General features: G+C 38.1%; 1 protein-coding gene across 1 annotated transcript; it reads right to left on the bottom strand.

Moving 5' to 3' along the window:
• Positions 1–4,901: 4,901 nt before the first annotated feature.
• Positions 4,902–17,660, bottom strand: LOC122639415 (sphingosine kinase 1-like). Its single transcript, XM_043832270.1, is given in 11 exon segments — positions 4,902–5,105; positions 5,666–5,788; positions 6,911–7,198; positions 7,823–7,893; positions 8,134–8,211; positions 8,428–8,514; positions 13,816–13,888; positions 16,332–16,432; positions 16,521–16,643; positions 17,318–17,566; positions 17,569–17,660. Coding segments are annotated over 11 exon segments (1,452 nt in total). The 5' UTR covers positions 17,636–17,660; the 3' UTR covers positions 4,902–4,913.
• Between the last annotated feature and the right edge of the window lie 620 nt (positions 17,661–18,280).

Below are 18,280 nucleotides of genomic sequence, written 5' to 3'. Positions count from 1 at the left end.
TGGGTGGCAATACGTACGAACTGCTAACGCTTTCTCATATTTAAGATTGTCAAATTATTTATTAAATTTACACAGAATTATTTGGCTATAAAGTGATAAAAACATTTAAAAAAAATAAAAATTAGAGATGCAGAAGTTGGTTCCTTTCCTTTATGGGATTTCAGTGTAACTAGTCCTTTTTGGGTATTAAAAGACGATATTGAGAAATATATCAGCCGATACATATCGATACCATTAGAAGTTAATACTGATATAGATTTGTGGCTGTTATTGATACTAGGATTTAAATTTCTGCTAGAGAGGAGGCTTGGGGAAAGGGACACATAGACAGACCAAGGAGAGAGAGAGAGAGAGAGACGCGCATGGGGCAGGGTAGGAGGGAGGTGCACAGAAGTGGAGGGGAAGGGGTGAGAGATCACCATCATAGTCCGTTTCAAGGAAAATGTTCAACGGCTAAGATTTGATGAGGTTACATTGATAGTTATCAGGAACGCCGTACTAACTTATTCTCATATCCAAAAAAAACTTATTCTCATATCCGTCTCGTAATTATTTAGCTAAATATATTTTTTTATTTTATCTTTTGTAAGAATTATTTTTTCATATTTTTTTTTAGAGAAGAACTATCATCATCAACACATTATGAAATGGTTAAGTTGTAACATGCCCCACCAAATAATCTTAAAACCACTAATATGATTAGATATTTTTTCCATCAAAGAGAAGACAAACAGGTCCCTTGTTTGTGTATATATATAAGAGAGAGAGAGATGATTAAAGTGTTATCTTTTTCTATTTTTGTGTTGTATTTTTTTTTTTAATTTTTTTTTATATTTGGATGGAATGGAGTAGAGTGGAGTGGAGGACATGTGGGAAAAAAGAAATGAAGTAGCATGGTTGCAACATGTGCACCAACCTCAATGATTGGTTCTCTCCTTCACTAAACCTGATGATTAATTAAGAGGTAATAACTTAATACAATTAATATCTTAAGATCCAAATATCAATTAATATATGAGAGAAAGAACAAATATATTTATTTATTATTATTTATTTTTTGGATAAATAGTGACAGTAGAAGACAGGTAGGAATTTTGTTGTAAAGTGCACACATGGGCAGTACTACTAATGGCCACAGCAAACAAATTAATAATATAATTCAATACTGATGGACCCACCAACTCATGGGCCCACATAACACTTCACTATTTGCCGTTTGGCACTATATAGGTTTGTCCATGTGATAGTAGAGGGAATTTAGCTCGTCTCCAGGAAGCCTAGCACCCCCAAGGTATTGCCAGTCATTGAGCTGTGCCACACACATCCCTAGGCATGCACCGAGATGTGTGTCACACAGCTCAGCAGCTGGATGCCCCTTGACAGCACCCTGGGCGTACGCCTCCCTGGAGACGATCTTGATCCTAGTAGAGGACCTCATTTATATCTCATTAATGACCAAATTTTAGTCTAAAGTAAGGAAAGATGTTCAAGGTCTAATTCAAAGTTTTAGTAAAATTACCCAAACACCATCAAATGAAGATGAATATAGAATACAAAATGACATCTTATGTAGTTTTAGCTACTTCCTCTATTCTTTTGAAGCTGAAATTGTAACAGTGAGATGCTTGCCTGGTCCTCTACTACATAAACTAACCCATGAACTACAGTGTGGTATCTAGTGAAACGTTATATTTCACTAAATAGTGACAAGAAATAAACTTATATTTTTAATATTTTATTTTATCATTTGGTCGATTGTATTTGAACTAAAATTTTAACATATGAAGAGATCTTAGGAACTACCTTCCTACGAAATTTCAATCTTGTCCAACAAATATTTAAGCCATCCAATCAGGATGTCTAAGAAATGTTTTTTTATCAATATTTTCTATTATGTTGTGTGATTGAGTCTCTTTACCATCGATGAAGAGAGAATCTTTTCAACCATAAGATCTGACCTTTTGATTAGACCGGCCGGGGAAGGATATTTTCAACCTCTTACGCCCCGTTTGTTTAGAGGGGACTTAGGTGGGGTGGGAAAATTGATGTGAGAAAATGCTGATGTGGCACTTCAAAATCTCACTCCAACCTTGTTTAGTTATCCAGGAGTGGAGAATTTACAAAAGCTTAGGAAACATCATTAAATGCTTTGTCTGCTAATATGGGACTTCAAAATAGCACCCCTATCCAATTTAAAATCCACCAATTTGGTGGAACAAGGGTAACGATTAATAAGAAAAATAACTTTTCCTCAACATTTCTATTCTACAAAACCCCACCAACATGTGGGTCCCATCTTCCCAATAATCCCACCCCCACCTTCCCTCTAAAAAAATCGGGCCTTATGGTCATAATGGAAGAAGTTAGTTAATAATGAATTCAAAGGGTTCAATCATAATGTCACATCACCAATGATGAAGAGATTCTCTCTACACAACCATGGGTGAAGAAAAACTTACACATACATGATTAGATAGGAAAAAAAGGAAGAATGAAGATAAGCAAAAAATATGTTCATCTGTACAAACATGTATTGATCATAAAACATATCTTTAGTGCTGCCGCCTTTTTGTAGGCATATCAGGTCTGCAATACCAATTAGAGTAGAACAGAATTAACCCTCTTAAGACTTAAACAAAGAGTTTTATAAGGTTTATTAGCAATAAATTGCAGAGAATAATTAGGGTTGTTAAGTTAGTGTAGTTTTGGGATTTGGGTCCTCTGTAGCGGGACAAAGAGTGTAGCGCATCATTCGACGGCTCACAATGCTTGGACACGCAACCTAACACATCTGATCTGTGTGTTAGGTTGCGTGCTCAAACATTGTGGACCGTTGGGTGATATGCTACGCTCCCTGTCGTGCGTAGTTTTGGCCTTTTGGGATTGCTTTTCATCACGTGCATCACATGCACCAACCAAACAGAAGCCATTTAAATTTCCACTAGGGTGTAGGAGGGTGTGGTTTGAACTGTTTTAAGCACTCGTTTTGGTGAGAAGTTGATATCATCCTGATGTGTGTTTATTTTCATAAAAGAGACTTTTATAAATTATATATAGAATAGAGTTGAGCAGTGTGAAAGTCGCAACTACACCAGATACGGAAACCTGCCTTTGAAAATACGTTATTAGCAACTCGATATCGGAAGTGGCCAAGTGGGAAAGAAAACAATAGGAAAAGAGATCAGGAAAGAAAAATAAGAAGAAACAATGATGAATGAATGAATCCTACTACTGTGGCTTACGTAGGGAAACTGAATTTGGAGGAGTCGTTGGAGTCTACGACACAGATGCATTCCTTGCCAAGTCAAGGTCGACCCATGTTACCCCAACTATCAAAGAAAGCGCAGAGAGAGAGAGAGAGAGAGAGAAAAAAGTTTGATTGAATCTTCTCCTTGAATCTTTGTTTTTTTTTTTGGAAACAAACATAGTTCCAATGACGTATGATGGCTGAGTTGTGCCAATCGACACTATCCTTGAAACGATAGACGTCTCTTTTGGTATAGTCGACAATTTCAAGAATTTGTTAGTTAATCTCCAAGATATAATAACCCTATGGCATCTGCTGGTGCAGTCGGAAATTTATCAATCAAGTTTCAAGATAAATCAAGTAAGAAAATAAGAAGAAAAAAAAAACATTTCTTTTGGAAGAGTTTTCTGTCCAGAACCATGACCCCTGGGCTAACATGGAAGCCAATGGGAGCATGGGCAGAAGCATCAATGGAGGCAGGATTTTTTTGTCATTCGGCCCATCTTGTGTCTGGGCATAGGGGCCACACTCCCAACAAAGCTCTTATTTTTTTTTTTTGGAGTGGTAGTGGTGAGCGGGGAGCGGGGATCCTTAGACTAGATGAGGGAGAGGAGGTCTTGAACTCAAAACCTCTTGTTAGGTTGGAACAAATGCATTCCAAATATGTAACATAAAGCTTTGAAAAATGGGTGAAGAAAATTTCAGATTCTAAGGATTAACAACTGAGAACAAATGAAAGTACAAGGGTAAAATTTCAATACATGGTAGAACTTATGGTTGAAACGAAGCCCGAGCCATTGACATGTTGCAAATTCAAGGTATCCCATGAAGGAAAAGGCTTCCTATACATGGTGATGATTAACATTTTCCTTCAATTAATCAAGATCCAAACTGATCCTAAATATTGAAAAAAAATAAAAAAATACAGGTTCCTTTGTACTTTGCCCTCTTCTTTTTCAACTTATGTGGAAATGCATATCTGGGCCTTATTTATTCATGCATTACCACTCCTGTATTGGCTCACAAGGAACAAGAAAATGGTTGCGAAGTCCATACATGGCCACCTTCTGTTGTTAGCCTTTAAGGCATCAAATTGATTAAAAAATGATTGAAGAAGGTATTCATATTAAAAAAAATAAAAATCATAGTTATGTGGTCTTCCTTCTTACATTGAGAATGTGTATTAAAGGGACTATAATCAGTTACATCCTGCTTCTCAAAGTCCAGAGAGGTGTGGATTGGAGGCAAGTCCTCACCTTTGGTATTATAAATTGGCTGCTCTTGAAGTCAAGCCCATGTCTTTGGTTTTTCTCTTTCTTTTTTTTCCCCTTTCTGAAATGTGTTGTATGCTTAAGAAAAAAGCATGATACAGCTACAAAAATATTCAAAAGGTAGGAAATTTATTTACAAAGTAAGAGGGATACACCTCATTTCAAAATTATAACAATAATAATTATTATAATACTATGAATACTAATAATAATTTCTAATTAAATAGATAATAGGATTTAAGGTGAAAATCCATTATCACTAGCTTCATGGTAATCCAATAGTCAATTACTTTGTCCCTGTGACAAGTACAACTTAACTAAAGAAAGCTCTACCCCAACTACAGGGGTAAACCACAGATCACAAATCCGATTCCACCAGTCCACTATACAAAGTATCATCTAGGAGTATACAAAGTAGCTAAACCTTTATCAACTGTGATTTGCATTGGAGCATAGGCCATCAAGCCCCCTAGCTCATATTTGTATGTTCCTTTGCCTCTTGCCAGGACTTCCCCATCCGAATCTATGATCCCACCTTTGGTTGGCTTATCTAACCTCTGGCCTGGTTCTAGTAATAATGCTTTCACCTGCAGTTTTTTATTCAAAAATTCAACACAGTACAAGGTTCAAGTTCTCGGAGTGAGAAAGGTAAACACAAAAAATATGTATAGAATTTAAGTTCTCAAGGCCACCGCATTATCTGTGAAGGAATTAGACTATCAAATCACCGAAGAGATTTTCTAATGACATAAGCAGGAACTTCAAAGATCCTATCACATAAGCGAGATGTGGTTTCAGATGGAACATCAAGGCGACATATATCATGAAGTACAAATATGTTGCCCAAGGCTAAAAGAAGCAGCAGTGATGATGGAAGGGCTGCTCTGTCTAGAACTTAATGTCAATGAATTTCTGCAGGACAATTTGTCAAAAACAATAATGATAAACCACGCTTGAATTGATTTCTAATCCAATGTAGGGAATTCAGTCTATTCAACCATGCCTTTGCCAGACTACTTTGATAGTAGAGCAGCTCAATCAATGTAGTCAAATGAATACGCAGATAACAGATTTGGAAATACTAACTATTTTGTACGTGTAAACGAAATCAAAATAATTTACTATCCTCTTGAATAGTTTAACTCACTTTCAAGTACAAGACATGTGGCGATTTGACATGGCTTCCAGTGTTCACTTCTGTCATCAATGACAGCAACGAAGCCTTTGGGCAATCCCTGATAACGATCAAGTCCAAGTAACCATCTGCAAACTGCAGAACCAGAAAAAAGAGCATGGAGTCATAAAGGTTACCACCATAAAGAGGTTTGCCTCTCAATGTTCTTTGCAAAGAGAATCTTTGGATCTCGATAGAGTTGAGCATTTTCAAACTCTGAAAGCAAGAGATGTGGTTTAAAACTACAAGATCAAAATTTATCAGCTAATTAGAAAGAAGGTTCTGATTGGTCAGAAAGATGATAGCCCAGGTGAAGCATGTTATTTTTCTTGTTTGGTTTTATTTTATTCTTTTTGCATAAAATTCATCCCCAGAATTGTGATTTGCATCTGCACTTTGCAGATGGTGCATTTTTCCTCAAAAATGAATCAGATATAGGTGCTAACCTGATCTGACCTGCACACTGGGCCCATTTTTTATTTGGTTAGCATAGACACAAAGCCAAATGATTAATGATCAGGCTAGTATGGCTTTTTCTTGCTAAGGTGAGCTTCAATCAATCAAACTGTCCTTGCAACCCCAGGATCAAGGTGACACACCCTTTGACAAGACAGTCCACCCATTGCAATTCATGGCATCAAAGTACTAGAAATGTAAAATAAAACTAGGCCAGACCCATTTCCCATGTTTTACAATCACCAAGCCAAAGAAAAACACAGGCCAAATTTTCTGGACCTTATGATCCACTTAAAAAATGTGAAGGAAACAAAGACGAAAATATTCTCAGAAAGAGCATGCTTTAAATAAACAGGTCCATTAAAAAATGTTTTGGGGGGTGGATGGTAAGAACATGGGAGCAACATAGGCCCTTGGATTCGGACACAGGGAAATTATGCACACAGACTTATTTATACCATACATGTGCATTAGTCTTTATTTTGTATTTATTACATTTCCTTTTGTCTTACTTTCTTACATTAGCATTCTATTTATGTCATCCATTTGGGAAGGGCTTACAAACTGGGAAGGGGAAAAAAAGACAAAAAACTTCCTAGAGGAAAAAAAATAAGGGTTCTGCCTAACTCACACTCTGAGGCTGGTGCACAGGTCCATAACAATTTATACAGATCAATCGCTTGACAGTTCTTGATTGAAATGTTACAAAAAGTAGTAGTAACAACAAAAAATGGAAATCTCATGAAATCATCAAAAACAAACCTTGGCATCAGGTGCTGCCATTGTATCCTCACTCCCCCAAGGTACATTATGAAGCCAAACAGCAACAAAGGGACCATCGATAGCCTTCCACTCTAAGTCATCCAAAGAAATCTTAGGTCCCTGATAACCATGCTGCTGAACCTTAACCTCCTCTTTCCTCTGAGTGCTCAAATCAAGTTTGTTGCATTTACTTTGGTTGCATGGCATCCCATAACCTTCAAACCCAGGTGCTGGCACAAAGGAAATACGTCCATTATATTTTCGCAAGCTCAATATTCGCAGAAGAGCCTAAAATAAAATGCAATGAAAACCTTTAGAAGAAAATTTATCGCCCCAAAATACTAACAGGCATTATTTTAAGTTGGTTGTCGATCTGGTTTCACATGTAGAAGAATTAAGACAGTGACGCTGAAGTAAAGTATGCAAGGTACTAACACATCACAGCATCATACCTTGATAACCTTAACACAAATGTTTCGGCCTTTAAATGTGTTTTCAAATGCTTAACGTTGTCTCGACATATTTTACAAGTTCATTTTTAAGAAGTGAGGTCAGCTTTGATATTGGATTTTGATAATTCCACAAAACCATAAACAACCGAATTTACAAGTAACACTCAATAGCTTTTTGATAATGCATATTGAGAATTCACAGAAACATAAATAACAGAATTTATAAGTAAAGATTCAAATAAAATGTTCTAAGAATAAAGGATCCCCTCCCCTCTTCAGAAAGCTAATTTAGATTATAAGTTATTGCATTGTCCGAAACACAGGGTCAACTGCTTGTTACTATTGATTTCTTTAAAAGACATGAGCATATACCAAAAGAAAAGGAGAGGGTATGCTACACTAGCAACAAAACTGAAAAGTATAAATGCTTATCAACATAAACATGAAATTGTACACGTACATATAAGTCAAGACGAGGACTCCCCATCCATCTGTATTTCTCAGACTCTATATCAATATCTGCCACCAGACCTGAAATTGCCCGCCAGCCCCCATCAACCCCGCCCCAATATCCAGACAAGGGGAAAAAATAAGTTAGTGAACATAACAATTAGCAGAGCCAAAACCAAACAAATCTTTTGTAAATTGATTCCAATAAAATACAGATACAGAACCTCTTAAAACAGCATCACCAAAAAATTGCACCATAAACATTACTTAAATTGAACTAGTACACCAAATTCAATTATACAAAGGTATTTTTGGGCATACCCCATGCAAGCATAAGAACACTAAAAAATTTGGTCTCCCCTTGTATGATTGTAGCAACATCCAGTGAAATCCTATGACCTGTATATTAATATATCAGAAATGTTAAAACCACAAGTGGCAAACAACTGTCCAGGTAAAGAAGAATGAGAGAAAAAGGGAGCAAGAGGGGGAAGTTATCAATTATTCATTCTTCAGCCAACGATGCAAAGGGGAAGATTGGAAGGAACAATGCAATATGTTCACCATTATGAAATGGAAAGTAACAAAGGGAACCAAGTACAAACAGAAGATAACCTCGAATGACCGAAAGAACAGCATTGGTCACTGAACAGGGATCACCAACTGAATCCAGAACTGATTTTACCATTCCATTTCCACTACCTGCATCCAAAAGCATTGTGTTTAAAACCAGTAGAGTAGAGACTAGAGAGATACAAAACATGATTAAGACGTACTTGCAAGTGTTAAAACTTTATGTAATTAGGCTATTTTGGGTACTTTGTGTTATTATCTTGTATTGTGTCTTTTCCTTTTTACCGCCTTAGGCAACCTTATGTTAGCATGGGGGAAAGTATGTAATTTCCTATAACATAAGCAAGTAAGTGAATATAGGGGGAGAGAGATCGATTCTCTCCCCAAGACATTGTACACACTCTTTCTCTTCTTATCTCCTTTTTTCTTCTCTCACCTTGATCCTTGCATTACTTTCAACTTGGTATCAGATCCTGTTTGAGAGTCGACCATTAACTTGCACATTTATTGTGCCTCTCAATAGAGGCTGTAACATGTAAGAAGACCTTCTTAAGGGGTTCCCTCATCATCTAGAAGACCTAATGGAGAAGATTGGAGGCTGTGAAGACTGATTGAAGAACAAGGGAGGAAAAACAGAGTTACCGCCAGCTTTTTGGTTTTTTCTCTCTCTCATCAAGCATTGGTTGAACTTGGGACTGGGCTTGTTAGAATCGCCCAAGGGCCCCCTTTCAACTCCCCATGGCCTTGGTTTCTGAAGGTTTGAGTTGTTGGAGCACAACTCATTTTCCCATGGACTGACAAGTATCGTCAAATTGGTGTTTTTATTCCTTTTTTTAATCTGAAATGCTATGTGTGATGCTATGGGTTGCTGTTTTTTTTATGAGTTACCTCATTTGGGTCTTATGAGTTGTAATGGGATGAAGCCACACATTGAAAGGTGTATTTGATTCAAGTTTCTTCAAGTTTTATGGTTTGTCTTCTTGCTGAAGTTTTTTTTTTTTTTTTGAGTACTAGGAAGGAGTTTCTGGATAGAGTGTGTACTCCCCATTTGGTTTGGGTATCCAACCAACTTTTCTAAGTATGTTCATCCATCATGTCGGAGGTTAGTGGACCTATGGAAGCTTCGGCTGGTGGTTTGAGTAGTACCAACCCCAGTTTGATTGCCTTTGAGAACCTCAACACCCAGATATCCATTGTAAAGTTGGACAACATCAACTATTTGAATTGGACTCACTCAATGAATTTGTCCCTGAGAAGTCGGGGGAAGTTAGGGTACATCACTAGTACCATTAAAGCTCCTAATTCAAGTGATCCAATGTATAAAAAGTGGGAGACCGAGAACCTAACCGTTATGACTTAGTTGATTTTTTCTCTGAAACCTGAGATTGGTATGAGTTTTATGAGAAAGGAGACTGCCAAGGATATTTGGGGTACTATCTCTAAGACTTTTGACCGAGTGGGTGACTTGGCTAAGGGCTATAAGTGCTACCATCCATTCTCCCGAAGGCGGCTTCTCTCCAAAGATGTCAACTTTTTTGAATCTGTGCCTTTCTTTAGTCCTTATCTGCACACTTTTCAAGGGGAGAATAGTGGAAGTAAAGAGGCTGTTGTTGTCACTCCCTTTCTTCCAACTTTGCCTATCCCTCCATTTCTACTTGATGTTGGGGAACACAAGGAGGTGGATGTTGTTGATGTATTAGATCATTCAAGAGGAGCTGGTAATGAGAAGGAGTTACTTGTTTACAAAAGAATAGAAAGAAGACCTACCAAGATTCCTCTTTGGATCTACATCTTGAGCTCCACCTTCCCGAGTCAAATAATACTCCTTCCCCTCCTTCTGAGTTAGATCTTCCCATTGATATTCGAAAGGGAACGAGACCTTGTACTAATCCTATAGCCAAGTTTGTTGCCTATGATGCTATCTCTCCTACAGGTGTTGCTTTCTCAGTTGTTCTTTCCTCTACTCCTATTCCGAAGAATGTCACTGATGCCATATTTGACCTAAAGTAAAAAAGAAGCCATGTGTGAGGAAATGATGGCTCTAGAGAAGAACTGTACATGGAAACTGGTTGATCTTCCCAAGGGAAGAGTTCTGGTTGGATGTAGATGGGTCTACTCAATCAAGTACCGATCAGATGGCACTATTGAGAGATATAAGGCCAGATCAATGGCCAAAGAATACAGTCAGGTGTATGGAATTGACTATCAGGAGACATTTGCTCTTGTGGCTAAGCACAATTTGATAAGAATTCTCTTATCATTGGCGGCCAATAGAGACTGGTCACTGTATCAGGTGGATGTGAAGAATGCATTCCTAAATAGTGATTTGAAAGAGAAAGTGTATATGCAAACTCCACCACTCAACTGAAGGGAAAGTGTTTCTTCTTAAGAAAGCTCTATATGGCATCAAACAATCCCCGAAGGCTTGGTTTGAGAGGTTTAGACAGGTTATTCTGAAGAATGGATATACTCAGAGTCAAGCTGATCATACTCTATTTACCCGGCGAGCTAATAGTACCATACTACCCAATGTTCTAAATCTCGGTTTCGAGGTCAGTTTCTACCCTAGGCGAAACCAAGATTTCCCAGGTTTCAACTGAAACCTATTCTGGGCATAACTCAACATTTCATGTGTTGTCAAAACTGGTTGAAACTTGTCAAAACTACCGAAATGTGCGAAATATGGTTGAAACTTGGTACGAGTTAGTATCTACTCAAGGTTTCATCTTGGTTTCCTGCGAAACCAAGATTTAGAACCATGACACTACCATCACAACTTTAATTTTCTGTGGATGACAGTGTAGTGACGGGAAATGATAGGGAGGAGATAAAAAGACTGACGTCTTACTTAGCTTAACGGTTTGAGATCAAGGACCTTGGACCCTTAAAATATTTCTTGGAAATTGAAGTGTCAAGGTCATAGAAGGGAATAAATATCTGTCAAAGGAAGTTTGTGCTGAATTGGTTAGAAGAAAAAGGAATCTAGGGTTGTAAACCAGCAAACTCTCCTATTAAGCAAAATCACAAGTTAGGAGAAGGCAGTGGACTGTCCCTTATTGATGCAGGCGAACAGTTGACTGATATCTTCACCAAAGGGCTCATCTCTCACCAGTTCAGTACTTTCTGTGCAAGCTAAGAATGTATGTCATTTGTTATCCAGCTTGAGGGGGAGTGTTAAAATTTATGTAATAAGGGTACTTTGTGTTATTATCTTGTATTGTATCTTTTCCCTTTTACCTCCCTAGGCTACCTTATGTTAGCATGGGGGTATGTATGTAATTTCCTATAACATAATCAAGTAAGTGAATATAGGGGGAGAGAAATCGATTCTCTCCCAAAGACATTGTACACACTCATTCTCTTTTTATCTCCTCTTCTCTTCTCCCACCTTGATCCTTGCATTACTTTCAACTCCAAGCCCATGTCATCAACCCAATCATCCTTATCAATGGAAAGGGGTGGCAATATGTCAGTTTGCATATAACTTGGGTTGGTTGAGCAATGCCACAATGGTCAACCCTGCTCATTGTGATACCAAACTGAACAGGCCAGTGAACTAAAAAACCTGGGCAAAGAAACACCCAAATGTTTCTTTTGTGAGAACTAAGCATATTGAGGTCGACTGTCATTTTTTGAGAAATGTTGTTATGCAAAAACTGATTTCTATTCCGTTTGTCAGCTCAAGTGAATAACTTGGCGGTATGTTCACTAAGATGTTGTTTAGTCCTGTGTTTCTTGCGGTTGTTCCAAGCTGGGTATGGGGGATATATATACTCCTGCTTGAGGGGGAGTGTTGAAGTGTAGTCACAATAGGGGGAGTGTTCCTATCGTGGTGTGTGTGAGTGTGTTCAAGTAATGGAGTGTAGGTTGGTTTATGTTTATTTCTTTAGTTCTTGAATTTAAGTTGTAATTGAGTAATTGATTTAGACTCTTAGTAGGGTTTCATATTAGGGGTCTAATGCTGAAGTTTAATATAAAGTCTATAGCAGGACCACGATAGGGGATACTGAATCCTTCGTGTTCTAGGATTCTTCTCCTCTTCATTCTTCATCTTCTTCCTTCTCTCTTGAAGACTGGCTTCTATCAACCACCCGAAGACATAATGTAACACTCTCCATATCAGAAGGCACTGGCTCCATATCAATACCAAGCACCAACTAAACCACCATCAATTCGGTGGAATCTCCAGCAGATCATTTTTTTTGTAAATCCAAAGTGACGATGAAAAAGTGGGTAAGCAGAAGATAACTCAGTCCAACTAACGTATACCCTTCTCCCTTGTGCCAACCCCTAGACTGGAAGATGAAATCAGAGGAGCTAGCTCACATTTGTCTTTAGCAGTTGTATCTGGCTTGTTGAGTTTGTGTCCCAGATTCTATCCTGTTTATGTGGTGTGAGACCAACATGGATACTGCCCCCTGAAGCATAGGTACAGGGGTATTTTCATCATGTAATTTTTACTCTAAACCTTTTGGGTTTTGAATCCTATAAAAGAGATTCTTATGGGGTAATAGACTTTGGGATTTTCTCGTCTTTTCGCAAACTCTGTTTTGTACTCTCAACTCTTTCAAAGTGGAAGCTCTCCCTGATCATCTTCACCACTTGTGGACGTACACTTATAGCCAAGCCACGTACATAGCTTGTGTCTCTGTTTGGATGTTTCTTTTCTTTTCTCTTTGCATCATATTTCTGATTGCTATCAACCCTAGACCATGTTTGTTACAACATCCCTCATCATCCAGGCCCAAAGGAAGTTTTTAAAATAAAGCATACTAGAGATAAAGAATGTGAACACATAGCCAAAGGTTCAGCAGTACCTAAAAAGATAAAGAAAAAGAAATACATCGGTGACTCTAGGATCTCCAGACGGCTGAAAGGGCTCCATAAGATATTCAGAAAAAAATAGCATCAACAATTACTACAAAATATTCAATGGTTAAACTATTGTGAAGAAATCAGAACGCACTAGTCCATATCATTGAGCCAAAAGAACCTTTTTATACACCAACAGAAACTATTTCAAAACCAATTTCTTCCCAAGTACCAAAAATCATTTTTGCTTCAGGGCAAAAAGAAAAAAAAAATAAATATGAGACATGAGTAAAGATGTACTTAAATCAAATCTAAAAGCGAAACTCTGTTCCAGATGATAGTAGGAGTATACCGTAGAAGTTATAGGATTAAGCCTGGTATTCAATAGAATAACTGAGGAATCGCTCCTCAGGTTTGGCCTGGCTTGCCAAACATATGTTGGGCATGAGGCCCTTCCAAGTACAAGAACATAACATATGCCTTGAAACTCAGGCACTTTTTTCTCCTCTTTGGGTAGAGACACACCACACACAAACACACACACAGCCAAACATACATTAAGAAAGGAAGGAGGACAACCAAAACACTTGAATACTTAAATTTTTTTAATGAACTAACCAGCTGGAATAATTCCAAGGGGCATTTTTATTGCAACTTCCCAATCCCCTCGTTGAAGTAACCCATTGACTACCTACTATACAGTGAACAGTTTGTCAGAAAGAGAAGAAAACTAATTACCAAAGTCTAGAAATTAAACTAGGAATTTGGAAATATGAAACCAGAAGTTAAACCACAAAATTTATGTCTAGATTCCCATTAAGATTCAGATACCCATATGGCAGAAGTTCTGAAGACCCAATATCATTACAAAAGCTAAGGTGTTGTACAAATATGTTCAAACTTCTAGCATAAGAATCGCGAAATTGCAGTACAGGTAGAGATATTGGCAGGCTAGACATAACAAAAACAGAGATCTACTATACAAAAGTCCAAAGGTCATTTTATCTGGGGAATGTGACCATCTGATCTATCGTAACCTTTAAATGTAGAGAATAATAAATGGTGACAAGTCCATGATGAAATTTCAGAAAAATGGTATGGTCATCCAGCTTGGACAAGTTATGGAATTTGAGATCTCTGAAGTGGAACCCTTGGATGGAGGAGGCAAGCATGCCAATGCTGAATATGTTTCACATTAACCATATGCCATTAGCAGGATCTTTTTATGATCTGAGATAAGAAAACCTACCTTCCTACCATTCCATGCATGGAGAGGTCAAATCCATTTCTCAAATTTCCATGAACTACCCTTAATAATTAAATTAGGGATGAAAAAATATAAGTAGATAAATACAAAAGGTTAGCTCTTGAACGACTCAAATGCTTAATAAGATTAGGTTACCCTGAAATAGCCACATTCCCAGGAATTCTGTTTGACTTATTAACTTATTTTCTAGATTTAACATATTCTGTTGAGGAATTTTCCATTCTATTTATATTTCTGAGTTTAACATCTATTGCAACTTACACAGATTAACTAGGATTTTAAAAAGCGTTTTTCTGTGATTTGGAACATAAGATTAAAGGTGTTCTTGCCCCTTTCAAGAGGCTGATTTATGGGGTTATTTTGTTCAGTCTTTGTGAGGAGTGAAGTGTAGTGGTATTGGTTTGGTCAGGATGGGGGTGGGTAGTTTGACATATTTGCCATTTTTTGGTGTTGTTTCCTTTTTCTTGTCTTCTTTCTTCTGTCCCTGTTCTTGTATTCCTCTTTATGTTCTAACAGATTTCTTCTGGTCTGGTTGATAAGAAAATAAAAGGTGTTTTTCTCCCTCTTTTGTTCCCCTCCCTTCGGTGTCATTATAGTGATTTTCCATTAACCTCAATGAACCCAAGACTCAGCAAGTTCAATGAGATTTTCAGAAGTCATAGCAAAACCCAAGTCCATGTGATTTGGGAAAGTAGGTAGAAATAATGGCAGGGTACAAGTCTATTATGGGATCTCCATTCCCTTCAGAGTTTTCTTTCTTTTCTTTAATGTACTTTTGAGGATCATATTTATACTTGCAAATTTTATGAATATATTCATGTTCGAGTAAGGAGTTCAAGAGTCTCTGTATCGATACCCTATAGCAGTCAGAGCATCAAGTCTAGCCAAGGTGGTGACTAGCAGCCTCAAGGCCTAGGTGAAGCCAGAGTCCCCAAGGCAAGGCCTTAACTACCCATATTCTATGCTGATTCCAGGTATGTCTTCTATTTATGTGACTGTTTTCTTCTTCTTCCCCCTTTTGACCTTCTCTCTCTTTTCTTTTAATTCTTCTTTTTTTCCCCCTTTTTTCTTCCCTTTCCTTTTACCCCCCCCCCCTGGTTTGGTCTGTGAAGGTTGCGCCTACGCCATCCCAGGTTAAGGCCTTGCCTCACTTCAACTTTTGATATGACTGGCTTAATTCCTAAGAATTTGTGTTCAGGACTGAGATGTTTCCCTCCAACCCTAGGACATTTCTCTCTCCAACCACAGGTGTGAATTAGATGAAGGTTCAATGTGACTCTGCATAAATCTATCTCTTCTCAACTATTTCAATTCTTAATCTTTCTCTAAAATTTAACTACTGTTAAGAGATTACCCATATACCTCATCCATGTTCAAATTTTTTGAAAAGCCTCATGAAGCACTCATTTATTTTATCCTCTAACCTGCTAGTCAATTAGAAAGAACACTCATCTTTTCTTTGTTTTTCCTTTAATGCCAATATTTTATTTCTTTTCTGGACCTTAAAAATGCAATTTCCCAACCCCCTCATCATCCCTATCTACCTCCTTTACACCCCAACCATTTACATTGTTTCCTAATCACTGCTATGATCTCTCAGATGAAAGCAGAGAATATTCACCTTTTGGCAGTCTGCATCATTTTGATTTCGATATTCTTTTCTGTACCAAGTATTTCAGTTTTTATTCTTGTTAATCATAGATTAAAGTATCATGTTCATAAGATATATGCATGTGCCTCCCTCTTGTCAAAGTAATAGACAAAGAATGCCGGGATCAATTTTTCAATGATGCACTTTAATCCTATAGTTGATGAAGCGAAGAACAAACAGTGTTATTTATTCAACAAATAAGCATAGCCAACAAACCTCAACTAATACACCATCTCCACTCACACATACAATCCCATCGTACTTGGAGAGATCCAATGTTTGAGCCATTTCTTTTGCATGAAACTGATGTTGAGTTTCTGAAACATTACGGACAAACTAGAATCAGTCCCACAAAAGGAAGATGAGTCACCTTAAAAAATAATAATAGGTCTGAGGAAGATGGACCTTGAACTGTATATTCAATATTCGCAGAAACTAGAAGTGGCTTAACTTCAGCATGAAAAATTTTGGTGGCAGATCTCTTTCCACCGAAAGGGTTCACAATAACGAATAACCTCTTTGGTCGGTCTGTCACATAGGCAAAGATGAAAAATAAAACTTCACAACCCATTGCAAATTTCATTAAGTCTAAAGTAAGATTACATATTAAAATTTAAGGAACAGTAGAAGTCTGGAAACAGTTGCCTTCTAGTTACACATCAAAGAAGAAGAAGAAGAAGAAATTGCTTTCAATAGTCCTAGTCCGCCTGCCATCTATGAGCCAGAGCTGTTTGATCTTCTTCAAACCTCATCCATTCACGTATGAGGTTTAGTCTTCTATCCTTAAAAAGGAGGTATTCTGAGTCCTAAAGGGTTTATGATCTGTTGAGGACTGGAAGAGTGAGATGTTTAAGCCCAAATGCTAAAGCAAAGAAAGGAAGAAGGAAGGGCTGGTAGGGCAGGGGACTTGTTATTTTTGGGCTGCTAACTCTGACGAATTCCACGGTAACTCTTGAAGGATTAAGAGTAACTGGAAGACCGTTATGGCGGTAGAAGATCCTTTCCCATCTCTTCAGCTTTTCTGACCACTTCCATTATTTAAAAACGATTTATTTGAGGGAAAGAAAAGAGAGATGCAAGTGCTCTAGAGCAGAAAACAATCTCATTCACCAGAGATTTTCAGAGAAGAGAATTCAAGAAACTAAAAAAAACAAGCATAGATGCGTGTAAAATGCAATAAAAGAGAGTGAGAATTAACAAACCGAGGGAATCAAAAAATTCCTGAAGCTTCTGGCACCAAAACCGTCGTGACTCCTCCGTCAAAGGCTCCAAAACGATATCCTTCCTCCTATGACCTCTCGCCCTACCAGTCCCGACACAATGAAGCTCACGCCAATTCACGATGGAAGCTCGGATTGTGATCTTAGAACCATGCGTGACAAAACCTAAAACCTCCTTCTCCAGGTCCAAGCAGCGTTCTATGTTCTCCGTCCACCGAAGCTTTCCGTCGCCGGTGTCAGCTTTCCGTTGACACGCACCTGCTCGAATATGGTAAGGGTTTCTCCCTCACGTAACTCCATTTTTGACTCTTTGTCCCTCACCCACACACACATACGGACACACACAGACGAACGAACTGAGGGGCGGAGGGGCCCAAGCGTTCCGGTTTGTTTTTATACTGTTGAAACTTGGAACCTGAAAAAGTGAAAAGGTAAGAACAGATAGATTTGCTGTAAAAGGATTTGCTTTACGCTTTTGAGTTGTACAGAGAAAGGTTTAGGGAAGGGTTCGTTTGGTTTGTTAAGCAGTATCGATCGAGAAGCTTATTCAGGAAACACGTGGCACGGTGGAATTTGTCAATGATTATGTTGTACTTTGGGAATCTGAATCTTGTTGACCAGTCGGCGTTTCTTGTAAATGCATAATAAAAATGTCACAAGATCCGATGATATGGTCCCACAATCCTGATTCCACTCATCTAAATGCCGGCAAATCATTGGTTGCCACTTGGATTTATACATCAAAACCAAAATTAAGAATGGACAATTTTCTCCTCTCCCTGAGGCTCCGTTTGTTTGCAGGATAAAAAAATGTGGGAAATTTGTGAGGGTGGATCTCACCAATTCAGATCTTCTACGGTGTCTTGCCCGTAGCGACCTGAGTAGTGCACAAACATGGCATGCTGTAATGATCGCCTTACCCCTGCCCGAACATCTTGCCCGACA

This window comes from Telopea speciosissima, chromosome 9, assembly GCF_018873765.1.
Source record: "Telopea speciosissima isolate NSW1024214 ecotype Mountain lineage chromosome 9, Tspe_v1, whole genome shotgun sequence".
In the NCBI taxonomy this organism is placed as follows: domain Eukaryota; kingdom Viridiplantae; phylum Streptophyta; class Magnoliopsida; order Proteales; family Proteaceae; genus Telopea; species Telopea speciosissima.
This window is presented reverse-complemented; position numbering and strand designations above follow the sequence as displayed.